Source organism: Bombyx mori, chromosome 14 (genome assembly GCF_030269925.1).
Source record: "Bombyx mori chromosome 14, ASM3026992v2".
Taxonomy (NCBI): Eukaryota; Metazoa; Arthropoda; class Insecta; order Lepidoptera; family Bombycidae; genus Bombyx; species Bombyx mori.
In genome coordinates, this window is record NC_085120.1 from 2,200,651 (window position 1) to 2,216,885 (window position 16,235).

Here is a 16,235-nt window from a genome sequence, read left to right on the forward strand (position 1 = left end):
CTAAGCAATAAAAAAAAAAAAAAAAAACAAAAAAAACCTACACGTGCGTAACCCGTCCTACGTCTAAAAAGAAATTATGGTGGACTTTTGCGGGATACTGTACTTACTACATGGGTAATGATAAGAAGCTTTTCATAATGGCCTCCGCTGAATTCCGTATTGCCTTTCACGACACCCACTGGTAGAGATGGATGCTATTTTAGGTCATTTGGCGTCATCTAGTTAAAATTGGTATCTTAATTATGCTTTTTAATTCCAGATCAATAACTTAGCTTCCTTAATAATTCAAGAAACTCTGGGGCAAGACACAAGTTCTAAATTGTATTCGATAGAGAAAGACTTCGAAATTTTAAAGAATTTCACGAATACTCTGATACGCTTCGGCGAAGAAAAGAAGATGGAAATACAATGGAACAAGATTTTTAATTTGCCCGATGATTCGGAGTTCATGACCGTGGTCAAACAGAAAAGTCATCTCGGAAACCAGATCTTGTTAGTACCTTCATTAAATTACAATTGTTGTTTTCAAATTACGACCTCATGTCTCAAGGCGGACGTTGCGTTGAGAAATATTTATAACGTTCACCCATTTTGGGTATATTTTTTTGCCATAATTAGATATAAAATTAAAACTTAAAAATGTTTACTTTCATTATTAGCAAAAACTCAAATTTAAATCACCATCCCTTTCATTTCTACAGAATAACTTTCATTTAACTAGAAACCTTTACATCGTAGTTCAAAAAGATAACACGGAAATTCTATTTTCAATAAATAACATTAAAATTCGCAGAATAACCACCCACGGTGCTTTAGCCAAAGAAGTGGTCAAACAGAATCCAATACTTGAACTCAAAATAGCTCCAATATTAATAGACATGATCGCAGTGGTCGAAGCACTTAACGAGCAGATTGGTAGCGCTCCAGCCCAAGTTGTCGCAGCGTTGAAGAACTTGTACGGTGACATTGTTGTCACCGTTATGAAGACTGCTTTAAATGAGGAAAAGGTGATTTTCTGCTAATTAAATTGTGCTAATGGACAAATAGCAGTGCAAACTTGATCGCTCGATAAGCATTGATTTAATAATTTTACCAAACACCTTGAATTTTGTGTATGTTTAAAACAACTGCTTTTGAATAACTGCCGCCCTATCATAAAAATGAGAACACATGATTTCTCTTGGTAAAATTTGACATAATAGTGGTATCCACCTGTGCAAACTCATAGCACTGCAACAGTTACGTAAAATTATTCGTCGCAGATTTATTTTTAATTGCTTAGAAGCCAGGAAGACGTGGAGAAACATATTGCATCGATTGATTAGCACTTCAAGCTAGACACGACCTTCAGCAATAAAGAGCACGACTAAGTAAGCAGACAGAGATGGGTGAGCGAACTCACAGCCCACCCCGTGTTAGGTGGCTAGGTAGACATCACAACATCAATGCCGCCACTCACCTTGTCCCACGTGAGATCGAAGCCTCAATTATTTTGCATAACGGCTGTCTCGTCTCTCAAACTTATTCGCATTAGAAATACCAGTTTGCCCGCGTAACCTTATATAACACAATTCTCACATCACACTGTACTTTTCTAGACGTACAGCTCTCTATCGACAGCCAGCAAAGATATTTTATGTAACGGAGTCGAAACTGCGAGGGATTACTTGGAATTCCCTGACAACATCGACAGAGCAGGACTAGTGACAACCCTGTGTGACGCCACACTGGCTATCGAAAATGGTTTGAAGAACACATCAATCATAGCCAAAGCCGTGAGAATTCTTAATTTTTCGCAACTTATCTGTTCACGTTTATTTCGAAATCAAAGTTTTTTTTTACAGAGTAATTTTAATGCAAAATATCTATAATAATGAACATCGGCTGTATGAACATTTTTTTTTTTTTTATTATTGCCTTTGTAGGCAGCCGGGCATACGGCCCACCTGATGGTGAGTGGTTACCGTCCCCCATGGACTTCAGCAATGCCAGGGGCAGAGCCAAGCCGCTGCCTACCGCTTAATACTCTCCACAGCCTCGTTTGAAGAAGGACATGTCATAGCGCTCGGGAAACACCGTGAAGGGAAGTTCATTCCATAGCCGGATGGTACGTGGCAAAAGTTGCCTTAACGTAGACAAACTAATAAGAGTGGAAAAGTGTGAATATGCTTTAAGTTGTGGCTTAGCCCATGCACAGACCGCCGTGCCCCAAATAAAAGATATTACGATGATTAATAGTAATATAGATAATGATATTTTTTTTTGATAACGCCATCTTGTTGTGTCTTTAAAGCGGTTAGTTGCCCTCAATTAAGAAAAATAGTATTATTATTCGCCAATAGATGTCGGGAAGAGTTGATTATTGAAAACACGAATAAAACAACATTTTCTGAAAATAAATCGTAGCTAGATCGATTTATCGTCCCCGAAATCCCTTGTATACTAAATTTTATGAAAATCGTTGGAGCCGTTTCCGAGATTCAGATTATAGATAAGATATATATATATATATAAATATATATATAAGATTCAGATTCCAGAATCGCCCCGTCACCTCGTCTGCAGTACCTAATCTAGGACACTTTAAACTAACGTAAAATTTAATTTGAACTTTTATAGATAAACAAAATACGAAGCTCGCCCCCCGGTGCGCTCGATGCCATAAACTGGACCAAACTAATAAACGGCATTAAAAAGCTGTACGTGAACATTAACAATGATTACACGTATTTATTCGATTTCTCGAGCTACGGAATGGACGAAGGTACGCGGAAAACTGTGAAGGAGCTTCATGATGAAGCCGAAGCTTACTGGTTTGGAGTTAGAAACTTACAGAGAAGCTTGCGTTTGAGGTATGAATTTACAAGGGTTTTGTCAAACAGCTCTGCGTAAGGGCAGCAGCATAATACAGAACAAGTAGTTTTAAGACAGCCAACCTTATATACTAACTAAATAAATTGCACATGAGCACTCGTGAACATAGCTTGTGAACGGAAGCAGAGATTACGAAAAGAATGCACCAGACCTTCCATATGGTAATTGGCTCATGGACTGCAGCAACGCTAAGGACATCTCTAACCTTGAAAAAGCATATGTAGCACTCGAGAAATACTATGGAGAGGATAATCTATGGAATACCATGGTATCTGGCTCTGGAATTAAATATTTGGCCCCGAGAAACATCAGGGTCTATAAAGGGTATTTAATTCTCGCTATGGCTAAGACGTTGTATGGGAAGGTTCATTTTATCTCTCACCGGTCCATCTCAATTGCTACTATTGCAACTATAGCACTAATTTAGAGTGCATTGCTGGTGAGGAACACTAATGTAGATTTATTCCACTTATTAATACGCTCTGGGATGCCATAGACATTTGGGAATAACAACGAAGGGAAGATCTTCCACCGAGCGGGTGATATTGCTCGGTAGACCGACGGTCCGAATGTTGTTGTTAGGAATTTGTATATATGCAAGCTCATCTTAAAAATGTCCTAAGCGAGATTCAGGCATCTGTCAAATATCTTGCGTTGTATTATGGCTACCCGCCTCAGACATATGTAACCGTCATACGCAGGGGAATCTATCAAACTAAATTAAAAACTACGTCTTTGTTTCCGTTTTCAGTGTGAAACTCGGCCTGCGATTCTTGGACGTTTTAGATTGTGGCGTATTCGACATCACTGACGTAACTTGGTTGAAAATTAAACATACTCTGAAAAACGTGAACGGTCCTCTGAATGTATTTCATGAGACAATTGACGTGGTCTCGGGTAAGCTTTGATATAAATCACAATATTTTGCTTTGTTTTAAATAGTAAAGGTATCCGTAAGCTAATTGCATCTAACGCTAACGCTACATTGTTTCACATAATTACAACTTAACATCAACTTAACTTAACATCAAGTGGACTGTGAGTTCGCTTAATCATATGAAACATAAAAATAAAAATTGAAAAACAGCCTAAGTGCGCAGTGTCTATAAAAGCTAATACCGGTTTGAATTGGGGTAGCCATTACTGCACTGCAATTAGTAAAACCTTGTGTTTGAATGTGGACCTCGCCACACACATTGAAATGCGTATAAACTCTAGTAGATTCTTAAGTTTTTTTTTATTGCATATATGGGTGGACGAGCTCACAGCCCACCTAGTGTTAAGTGGTTACCGGAGTTCATAGACGTCTACAACGTAAGTGCCGCCATCCAGCTTGCGATATGAGTTCTAAGGTCTAAAAAAAATAGTTATAACGGCTGCCTCACCCTTCAAACCGAAACGCATTACTGCTTCACGGCAGAAATAGGCAGGGCGTTGGTACCTACCCGTGCGGACTCACAAGAGGTCCTACCAGCAGTAACTGATGTCTAGTTGACGTTAGCTAGCTCCTGTGTCCATATATTTGGTACACATGTAATCGATTTCAAATCGGCAGCTATCCCTACGCTCCACACCATATGAAGTTTTGCTTTAGACATATCGATATCAAAGCCACTTAAATTGACAGTCGCCAGTAGTATACCTCAACACAAAAGGACAGAACTTAACCAAAGCAAATTACAGTAGCTCATTTATAATCTCAATTCACTTATGATTATTTGTTATAAACAGGTATTATCATGGGCAAAGCTTACGCAACAAGCTTGCCGCCGATCACAGTCGAAGCTCTTGGAATCATCATACCTAAAGTGCCACAGTTGATTGTTGATGCCGTCAAACTCGTTGTACACGACGAAACAGATGTGAGTAATATAATTCCATACCTTCGATTTTTGCCGATAAATACTAACTACTGTTATTACAACGAAGCGGTATCTATAGGTCAGTTTTACAAAATAATACAAAGTAGTCCTCTGTGTTCAAAATGTTCAAAGGAGTAGTGGCATTAGCTTGGTCTTAACTAAGGAGTCTGCTAATTTATTACTAAGTGGGCTTTGAAATCGTCTTCGACAAAACACTTTTCAACAATGTTAAAAGTCAAAAGTACTTTTATTATATTAATTAAAGATTAAAAATTCAACCGATCTAGGCTTATCTATAATATATATCGATTAATTCTCCCAAATAAGCATGAAAGAGGAGTACATATGGCAGAGATGCGAATGTTGAAATAGATGTGTTGAAATAGAAGTGACAAGAATAAATCAAATCAAATCAAATCAAATCAAATCAAATCAAATCAAAAAAAATTTATTCAACATAAATGAAAGTACATACTTGTTGAACGTCAAAAGAACTACCGCCAATTCACAAGAACTAGCCTCCGTCCTGAGAAGAATTGGCAAGAAACTCAGCGGGCGTGTCTTTTTTTTTACATATAAAATTATTATTTATTAATTTTTTAATATATTTTTTTTTTAAATATGAATTTTTTACACTGAGTATTATAACGTAACAATTACTACAATATTGAAATGCCTGGAGCGAGCAATTCATTCCCACTTTGTGCAATCTTCTAGATAGCCATCAATAGACAAGACAAGGAATGAGTATATGAAAGGAAGTGTGAAAGTAGCCTCGGTGATTGACAAATTAAAGAGCGGACGGTTAGCGTGGTATGGACATGTGATGCGTAGAGAAAAGATGCATGTGACTAGGAGATGTATGGAAATGGTAGTTCAAGGTAGAGGGGGAAGAGGTCGACCGAAAAAGACATGGGTGGAGGGTGTGAATAACGTATGAGAGAGAAAGGGGTGAGTGTTGAGATGACGGCTGATAGAAGAGAATGGAATAGAAAATTTCTCTGGGCCGACCTCACCTAGTGGGATAAGGTGGAGGAAAAGAAGAAGAAGCATCAGAACAATAAACAGTAGCAATTAAAATACATACTGAGTTAGGTAGCGGCTTTGTGCGGCGTTAGTGACGGTAACCACATACCACAAGGGCACACATTCGGCTGCCTTCATTGTCGCTAAAAATTCTAACGATACCTTAACTTCAAACAGGTAGAACCAATAATAAACATAATGAATAGCGCACCAACCTGGCCATGCTCCAACACAAGTTTAGCAGACTTATTACCTATTAGCATCGAGTCTCAGGCTGCGACGAAGAGTCTAGAAAGACTGTTATGCTTGGATGAAGAGCTACAAGCTGAATGGGTTCAGTATTTGGAAATGAAACAGGGTAAAATACAAGTAAGTTAAAACTAATACTATGTACAATGAGATGATTTTGTTTTTAGCAAATTTTAAGTCGATCTCTTCATCTACAACCTTAACAATTCTGCTTATTTCTGCCGCAAAGCAGTCATGATTCCCGCCTTGAAGAATGGGGTAGCTTCTATTCTTATGCAATAGAGTTAGACCTCGTATTTCAATTCCCAGAAACTTGACAACTACAACAGCAGCCGCTACGAAAGGAACATCTTCTTGAACTTCTCCAGAACCTTTGATTCATTGATTGATGACGTCATGAAGTTCAAAGACATGTTCCAGTATATTATCAATGATGAAGGAACAGAACACTTAAGTTTGATGTCTTCTTTAAGATACGCTCTCGATTCTCTGAACACTACAGAAAGGGATGACATACTTCGGTGAGTATTAATCGATCATAAAAAGTAAGAAGGTTCTCAAGCACATAAAATGAATTGCTGTTCGTTAGTCTTGCTAAAACTCGAGAACGGCTGGACCGATTTGGCTGTTTTTTGGTCTTGAATTACTTGTGGAAGTCCAGAGAAGGTTTAAAAGGTAGATAAATATGAAAATGCTCGGAATTAAATAAAAATATCAATTTTGTTTTTCCTTTGATGTGTCCTCAGTTTCACGGATTCCTTTTGTTTATTTTATACAAAAGTTTAGGTCTTCTATTTATCGATTGAGGCACTAAGAAGTCTGCCGGGTCAGCTAGTAAAAAATAAAAAGACAACTCAATGTAGCTGCAGCTACTAGACGTTTCTTAATAAAACCCTAATTGTTTATTACTCCAATATGTTCCTTGTCGTATTATCCTTAAATACTTTACGATTTCAATTGACTTAATTTAACAGGAAATTCTTCAACAAATTAGACACAGTCCTGAACTCTATCAACACATCGTCTGTAGATCGTTTAGTTCCATTAAACGTCATCTTGGAAGATTACATCAAGTGCAGTAACAACAGGATCATAGACGCGTCTTGCAAGGACACAGGCAGAACCGCTTGGATGTACACGATAAGAACTCTGTCAGTTATCTTCAGTAATATCGCTGATGATCTGTTGACCTATTTTAAGGAAGTTAATGGTAAGGCCATTCCGTTTTCTATTTACTAGAGGTAGGGCTTATTATAAGTCCTCACGAGAAGGTCTCATTAATCATAGGAATGTAGTCATGCCTCTAAAGAATATAGAAGAATGGAAGAATGGGAATACAATTGAGGATTTGTCCTCATGTCTAAAAGAGGGAGCGCTGCGATGATTTCTTGCGGTGTATTTTTTTGTTTTTTTTTATTGCTTAGATGGAGGACGAGCTCACAGCCCACCTGGTGTAAAGTGGTCACTGGAGCCCATATACATCTACAACGTAAATGTGCTACCCACCTTGAGATGTAAGTTCTAAAGTCTCAAGTATAATTACAACGGCTACCCCACCCTTCAAACCGAAACGAATTACTGCTTCACGGCTGAAATAGGCAGGGTGGAGGGCACGGGTACCTACCCGCGCGGACTCACAAGATGTCCTACCACCAGTAAATATGAACTGTGATAGCAATTAGCTTCGGGGGGTCTAAAGGAAGCACTATAGATACGGTCCTTGCAGTAAAAAAGCACGTTCTACCATCACGTGTATCGTTTAATATCGATTTCAAAATCAACAAGAAAAAAAATTGAATTCGAAGAAAATATTTTTGTATCCTCATATTTCGTTCTTTCAGATCCAGATTCAAATTTGTTACAAGTGATGGGCTTCACGAAGAGCACTGGGCTTTACATTCTATACGATAAGATAGGCGATTTCGTCACGGTTCTCCTGAACTCCTACTGGGATTACGGATTTATGAGTCAGGTTCGATTATTTCAGTACAGTTTAAATACTCTAAAATTTCATTCAATGTTGGATTGAAATTGACATTGAATGTTATGTTGTGTTAATTTTTTTTTTGGAACGATATTCCTTATGCGACGATGCGGACGGATACCCTAACCGGGAAAAAACGTCCGTAACGTAAGATTTTTATTAGTAATGCACACATTGTACGACTTTACTTTGTAAAAACGTACAAAAAATAACATATTTTTTTATCATTCATTGACCACGATCTCAGAGCGTTCGTTTACGCAATACACTAATTCTTATGCAAACAACCGTGAATGAAGTGTACCACAATAAGTTCGCACGTTACCGAATGACCGTGGGTTGTTGCGAAACCTCCAGTTTTATTTTCTTTATACCTCGAATAGAACTTTAAATTATTTTTTTTATAATAAGGTACTTCGTCCCTATCCGGTGTCCCACGACACCACAAATCTTTTTTTTATAAACGGGCTTTTTCACACAACCTTCTCTGGCCCCAAGCTAAGCTTAATGCTTGTGTTATGGGTGCCAGATTACGGATATACTACATATATTACGTTTTATTGTAAATATATACATATAATACGTAACGTAAAACACCCAGACGCAGTACAAATATCTGTGTTCATCACACAAATAGTTGTCCTGTGCGGGGATCGAGCCCGCGACCTCGAAACGGCAGTCAGTATCACTTACCAACACGCCACGAGGCCCGCTATTAACACGTAGTCGAAAATAAACAAGAATAGTTAGAGCACAATGGTTTTTTAAAATTAGTTTTTTCACGTTGATAAGAGAACGATCTCTTAATCGATCCATATGCTATGAAATATAAATTCCGTCCAGGTTCGTCGAGCATCTCTTTCTCAATTTTGGGACTGCGAGGCCGTGGTGTCAGCCTTGGTTCCTCCTGCTGGGAGTACAATTGATGCCACCACTTTACTCAAAGTTCAGCCCTATATCTGCCCGTCCTTCATCTACTGGCTGTCTTTGCCTCGAGGGGATAATAAGTTCCTTGACATCGTAGCTAAGCCGGTAAGTCTCATCTCATTTAATTAGACTAAGCCTCTGTGAGTCTAATCTCATCTAATCATATTCATGTGAGCATCGAATCCACCATCGCAACCACATCGATTAATTAATTTTTATTAATATTCACCAATATACCTTGATGACAAACATCGTGATATCAGCCCACTGAGTTTCTCGCCAGATCTTCTCAGTGGGTCACGATTTCGATCCCGTGGTAGATTCCGCGAAGCACTGCTCTTGTTAGGGCCAGTGTTAGCAACGTCCTTTGGTTAGAGCCCCGTGAGCTCACCTACTCATTCTGTAAATCTACTATAATCCCTCGAGGTCACTAGGATAAGTAAGAAAAAAAGAAAAACAAAAAAAGTTATAACTCACTTAAGATTTGAAAGTATTCTAAATCGGTGATCATGTATTTTTTAACCAAAACACTATAATATATTATTTATATAGATATACTATACACTTTTTTTAAATTATCAACTAAGATGAATATAGTTTTATTGGTGTCGCTATTTTTAATGAAAATTACACTGTAGTTGTAGGTGATGTCTCCATTCCAATATTGGTACGATTAGAACAAAACTTTTTGGAAACCATACTACATCTACTTAAAACACCGAAAAACATCCTGATGTTATTCAACAAAACTAACATCACAAATAATTGTTATTTCTTCCAGCAATACTACTTCTACACGAGCGACGCTCGAAACGCTACAAGTCAATACGAAAGTGCTTTTACAAAGGCTGTAGAACTAGCAAATTTCATATTAAACATTGCCAAGCAAAACAAAACATTCATAAACGAAGACGAAATAAAAATGAACAGCCTACAAGGAAAACTAGAAAAATTCGCCGATACAATATTAAATTTTAAAATTGAAAAATCTAATCCCCAGTATATTCTGTTTAACGATATAAATAAAAAACAAATTTCCGCCATGATTTATTTAGCTAGAATCGTTAGTATGGTCAATAAAATGGACGCAGAACTACAGAGATTTAATGTAGATGAGCTACCAGATAATAACATTGACAAGAATAAAACAAAAGAAGAACTGAAATATATTAACAATATGTATAAAAGAAAGCCTGTGGATACGATTTCATTTCACTATGATGTAATAACGGATTTACTGTGGGCTAACAATAAAAGTTATAATTTAGTCGAATCATTCGAAGCAATGTGTGACAATTTGAAAAATGAAAGTAAAATAATTTTGGGGGGTCAAAGAAGAACAAAAATACAATTCTGTGCACAAGACTATAAGATCATTTTTGATAAAATACAAACTGTCGTTGATGGCGATTACGAAGCAGCGAGGTTGAGCTTGGAAAATCTAATTAACATTCTTCAGGATGATGATAAGAAGAATTTACCGGACATTTACAAATTCTTCAATGATAGGTTAGTTTTATCGAGAAGTGTGCATTTTGTTATTTGATTCTATTACTAAAGACAGACAGACTACAGGCGGTTTAAAACTGTCTAACGATCTGGAGTGACCTTTACCGTTATCGATTATTGGAACCCATGGACAACATGGATGCCGCCACCCGTCTTCAGTTAATAACTTGGAGTCGTAATTCCTTTAGAATATTGGCAATATCGTCCTTCAAGACGAATAGCGTGTGGTGATGATTAGATTACCAAAAACGTTGGTAATAAGATTATTCGCTCGAGGAGGTCGCACACATACAAAAGCAAGATCCTAATTAACAGCCGGTCAATATTCACTGTCATGAACCTAAATCATAACCGACGTGTGCGATAGTTAATGCTTTACATATATTGCAGAAAACAACTACTCTCTTCTATAAAGCACAACGTAAAATACTCGTACGACTTGGGCTTACCTGTATACTTGAAATACCTTCAGTCAAACATCCAGAGCTACAATGTGATAACGTCCTTCCTCTCGGGAGGTGACTGGTGGAATGAGGCTAAGAACATATTAAATGGTCCGTACACATCCGCATTCTTCGATTACGTCGAGAAGAGCTTGGATGTGGCCAGTGATGTTCTCATTAACATTGATCGGATCCATGTAAGTTGAGATAGCTTCTTAATATTTGTTGATATTAATTTTAATATAAATAGATTTTTTAGGATCTTAATAAACAGTACACAGCATCATCAGCAATTAAGTATTATGAATACCCGTCATACTCGTATTCCCACCGTACATAACCGGATTCCAATACCTCTGCCAGGTACTTAAATATCTAAGTCAATACGAATTTACTGGTGGTAGGATCTCTTGTGAGTCCGCGCGGGTAGGTACCACCACCCTACCTATTTCTGCCGTGAAGCTGTAATGCGTTTCGGTTTGAAAGGTAGGGCAGCCGTTATAACTATACTGAGATCGTAGAACTTATATCTCAAGGTGGGTGGCGCATTTACGTTGTAAATGTCTATGGACTCCAGTAACCATTTAACTCCAGGTGGGCTGTGAGCTCGTCCACCCATATAAGCAACAAAAAAAAAAAAAAAAACTTAACACATGTCCACGAACGACGCCCAGAATAACATCCTACCTATTATTTCGCTCAATCATTTGTGTGTTGCAATCTTACCCGATATACTTAGGCCTTAGTCTGGACGACTATTCATTTTGAGTTTTTCGAACTGTATCCGTATCTCAAAGGTTTTCGTCAACAATGCAATCCAGAATTCTCCGATATTTTGGACACGTTTCGCGACGGCCAGCAGAGTCTATAGAGAAACTTGTTGTTCAGGGTAGGGTCAATGGTAAAAGATCTCGTGGACGAAGCCCCATGCACTGGACTGATCAAGTGAAAATCCTTACCAAAAGCCCACTTCACGAGTGCGTGCGCCAAGCCTGAGTTCTCGGACTATGGAGAACAGCTGTAAGGTCTTAATAAACAAGGATTCCACATAACCACGACTGCTCTGCCAAGAGTAACCGACTATGATGATGATGATGATCTGTATTTTTAAATTAAATTAAAAAACACAACTGTTTTTTCTTTTCCAACAGCTAGTTCGTCTTCTTCGTGATATAAACGTGAACGAAACTGACGCGTTTTGCCAGTCCAGTATCAATCTATCCGACTACGTACCAGACAGCACCGGTGCACTCTCCGCCATGAAGCAGCAGCTCTGTACGAAGAATGCCAATGAACTATTTAAAGAGATACCACCATTGCTCTTCGCCGCACAGGTTTAAATTTTTTTTTTATTGCTTAGATGGTTGGACGGGCTCACAGCCCACCTGGTGTTAAGTGGTTACTGGAGCCCATAGACATCTACAATGTAAATGCGCCACCCACCTTGAGATATAAGTTCTAAGGTCTCAGTATAGTTACAACGGCTACCCCACCCTTCAAACCGAAACGCATTACTGCTTCACGGCAGAAATAGGCAGGGCGGTGGTACCTACCCGCGCGGACTCACAAGTGGTCCTACCGCCAGTAAAAATATTCAACTATCCTCAATCTTTACGACCTATGATCAACGAACTGCCAAATTACAGTTTTATTTATTGTTGTTGTTTTATTTCATATCATTACAGATGCTATTATTTGACGGTTCCTCCTAGACACTGTCAACTATTAGCTTTGGATCTTTTAACAGCGCTAGTATATTTAGAACCCAATAAAATTTTGAATTGTTTAAAAATTTCGTTCAGTAAAAGTATTTTAACTACTGCCACTTCAATCTTATTTAAAGCATTACTTTGGATAGCCACAGCAGTAGTATTGATAACATCTAACTATAATTGTTCCGTGAATTGAACGCGATCACGGCAATATTCATCCGTATTCTTAACTTTAGCAAAGTCGTTACGGATAATTATAGCAGCAATGGACTTCATCAAAAGAGATTTTTACGCTTTGGACGCCGTGTATACATTCTAATAGCTTTTGTTCGGAAAGGTTTTGACTATAGCCTGATTTTAGAGATTTTTTTTCTTTAACAGGGCTACGACAACTCTCTTAAAGTATCGAAGACTATAGACTATGGTAAACTGAGCTCTGACCTGACTATGGTAGAGTCCAAACTTGACCTTATCAAGGACACACCCGAATCACCTCAAAGGCCATCGTGGGCTACTGATGACAAGATTAACAATCTGAGGAATGTCGCAGTGAGCATGCTTTCCAAGGAATCATTGACTAAGATGTCCTTTGGCGTTTTAAGTAATTTCGTTGATGCCGGTACACTGTTTCTGAACAATAGGTAAGTCTGAGACTGATACTGATATTTTTGACAATCTTGCCTGGTTTACAAATCGTGATGGAATTTGCGTATGCTAACCTTATTTATTTGACTTGATCATCGCGAGCTTAGGGTCGTTCGAATATAGCAGGAGTCCATAGGCATACAAACTGCTGTCCATCTTGAGACATCAAAATCTCAATTAAACCGTACTAAACATGACCTTCAATCCGATACCAAAAAGAGTGAATCCGCAATAGGCCGTTCTGTCATTATATGCCAGTTTATAATCTCTGTATTTTAGTGATACCCGAGCGCTATGACATGTCCTTCTTCAAACGAGGCTTGTGGAGAGTACTCAACAGTAGGCAGCGGCTTCGCTCTGCCCCTGGCATTGCTGAAGTCCATGGGCGACGGTAACCACTCACCATCAGGTGGGCCGTATGCTCGTCTGCCTACAAGGGCAATAAAAAAAAACACTCTAATCTCTATGATACACTACTTTGAGAAATTTGCCCTTTCTCCTGTGAATCTTTAAGTCGCGTTTGGCGATATCAGGGTAAGGGATTGGATCCTTACTAAACTCGAAGGTACAATATAATTTGGCGCTCATGGCTTTACTTCGTCCCGCTATTTCTTCACCTATGTATCTTAGTTAACTTTTAACGAAATACAACCAACAGCCAATGCACTCTTTGTTCTCAATTGACGTCGTGGTTCAAACAACTGAACCTCCAGCTCTTCAAGAAGGAGGAATACGATATATTGTTATGTCAAATGCAGTCGATGACCATGCCTGAGATATACAACACCCTGAAGAACAATTTCCATTGGGACATGGCAATTAAGGAGGTACGTTGGTTTTTATTTATTTTTTATTTATTGCATCGATGGGTGGATGAGTTCACAGCCCACCTGGTATTAAGTGGTTACCGGAGCCCATAGACATCTACGTAAATGCCGCCACCCACCTTGAGATAAAGTTCTAAGGTTTCAAGTTATAACGGCTGCCCCACCCTTCAAACCGAAACGCATTACTGCTTCACGGCAGAAATAGGCAGGGTGGTGGTACCTACACGCGCGGACTCACAAGAGGTACTACCACCAGTAAAAAAAAAAATAATAAAAAATCTCAATAAATTAAAAGGGGAAACCGAGAAATTAATAGATTTAATATAACTTTCATTCACAGTTGATACAAACAAGAAATTACACGAAATACGAACTGAATAAATCTATGAATGAGTTTTTGGAGCTGGTAAAACTACATCTGCTAGTGGACATCACCGCGAGCACGACTAGGCTCGGCGAATGTCTCGCCAGTAATGTCACTAAAAATATATTCGGTGATGCTGCGTTGTGAGTACCTCAAGGTTTATACCAACCTATTAACTAGCTATTCAATGTTAAGCTAAAAAATACGTTTTATATTGATTGTCTAATATAGGTATTATGTTCGCGCACGTCATTACGGATCCTCCCGATCCATTAACGGTGCTTTTAGGTACCTTAAGCACCGGTCACCGTCCTCGTCGAACCCGTCGAATGCGAAGCGAATGACCCACAGACACAGCCCACTGAGTTTCTCGCCGGATCTTCTCACTGAGTTGCGTTTCCGATCCAGTGGTAGATTCTGCGAAGCACTGCTCTTGCTAGGGCCAGTGTTAGTAACACTCCGGTTTGAGCCCCGTGAGCTCACCTACTTGTTAGGACGAAGCTAAAATAGCCTCTCAAAGCAAAAAAAAGTTCGCATGTGTAATTTGTGCCTGAAACATTTTTTGCTTGCATATAAATTTGACCAAGTTCAAAGACCTCCTGATGTTTAGTGGCTACTGAAACTATAGACCTCGCTACCTGGATGCTACCACTCACATTGAAATAAATAGATCATAGGCTCTATTATATGTGACAATTCAAAAACGCCCCCTTATTAAGTTAATCACGAAAGTTTTTCTTTTAAAGTAAATCTAATTTATCGGTTTTACTTTTATCGTGCCCTAAGAAATTACACGACAGATTTTTTTAATTTAAAATTATTATAAAATCAATTTAATGAATCAAAATGCTTCACCTGTAGAGTTGATGCTGTTACTTTGTTTTTTTATTATTTATTTTTTTACAAATGACTAAGGGATCGCTCACATATAAAACAATATTTATGTGTGACATTGAACCTCCTCCTTTTTTAAAGTCGGCTAATAAACCAAAATAATCTCAGATTTTTACCCTCAGATCAATATCAGTTGTATCAAAAATTGCTCATCTCCTACGGTCTGCATTACCACATATACACGAAATAGAGGGAATAAAAGACATTCAATATCTAAATCAGTTACACGATAAAATTGGTCATAAATTAAATGTTATGGGACCATTAAACAAATATATCAAAGCTAATAGTGATATTCACGAGCAGCTTAATAAAGTCATTAGTGATTTGGATGTTATTGATGAAATAGAAGCTTCGGATGTAAATCTTAGATCGGTGAGTGATTTAAAAATAATTACCTATGATTGTCGGTTGGGGCCTTTTTTTTTATTGCTTAGATGGGTGGACGAGCTCACAGCCCACCTGGTGTTAAGTGGTTACTGGAGCCCATAGACATCTACAACGTAAATGCGCCACCCACCTTGAGATTTAAGTTCTAAGATCTCAGTATAGTTACAACGGCTACCCTACCCTTCAGACCGAAATACATTACTGCTTCACAGCAGAAATAGGTAAGGCGGTGGTACCTACCCGCGCGGACTCACAAGAGGTCCTTCCACCAGTAATTACGAAAATTATAATTTTGCAGATTTGATTTTTATAACACGATGTTATTCCTTCACCGTGGAAGTCAATCGTGAACATTTGTTGAGTACGTATTTCATTAGAAAAATTGGTACCCGCCTGAGATTCGAATACCGGTGCATCGCTCAACTCGAATGCACCGGACGTCTTATTCTTTAGGCCACGACGACTTCACACGGCCTACACTAAGGAACCAATTTTTTTTTACATGGATATTTGAATGAGCTCACGACCC

At 38.4% G+C, this 16,235-nt stretch overlaps 1 protein-coding gene across 1 annotated transcript in view; it reads left to right on the forward strand.

Annotated features, from left to right (window-relative positions):
* LOC101740576 (glucosylceramide transporter ABCA12) overlaps nt 1-16,235 on the forward strand; it is a 116,781-nt gene that overhangs the window by 49,650 nt on the left and 50,896 nt on the right. Inside the window, exons 12-29 of the mRNA XM_038015485.2 lie at nt 260-492; nt 794-1,007; nt 1,599-1,775; nt 2,620-2,852; nt 3,626-3,771; nt 4,606-4,736; nt 5,940-6,131; nt 6,321-6,532; nt 6,986-7,221; nt 7,853-7,983; nt 8,839-9,027; nt 9,704-10,431; nt 10,822-11,071; nt 12,026-12,208; nt 12,968-13,227; nt 13,890-14,058; nt 14,399-14,565; nt 15,439-15,691. Of these exons, the coding sequence (XP_037871413.1) occupies nt 260-492; nt 794-1,007; nt 1,599-1,775; nt 2,620-2,852; nt 3,626-3,771; nt 4,606-4,736; nt 5,940-6,131; nt 6,321-6,532; nt 6,986-7,221; nt 7,853-7,983; nt 8,839-9,027; nt 9,704-10,431; nt 10,822-11,071; nt 12,026-12,208; nt 12,968-13,227; nt 13,890-14,058; nt 14,399-14,565; nt 15,439-15,691 (4,104 nt within the window). The remainder of the gene's footprint in view (nt 1-259; nt 493-793; nt 1,008-1,598; nt 1,776-2,619; nt 2,853-3,625; nt 3,772-4,605; nt 4,737-5,939; nt 6,132-6,320; nt 6,533-6,985; nt 7,222-7,852; nt 7,984-8,838; nt 9,028-9,703; nt 10,432-10,821; nt 11,072-12,025; nt 12,209-12,967; nt 13,228-13,889; nt 14,059-14,398; nt 14,566-15,438; nt 15,692-16,235) is intronic.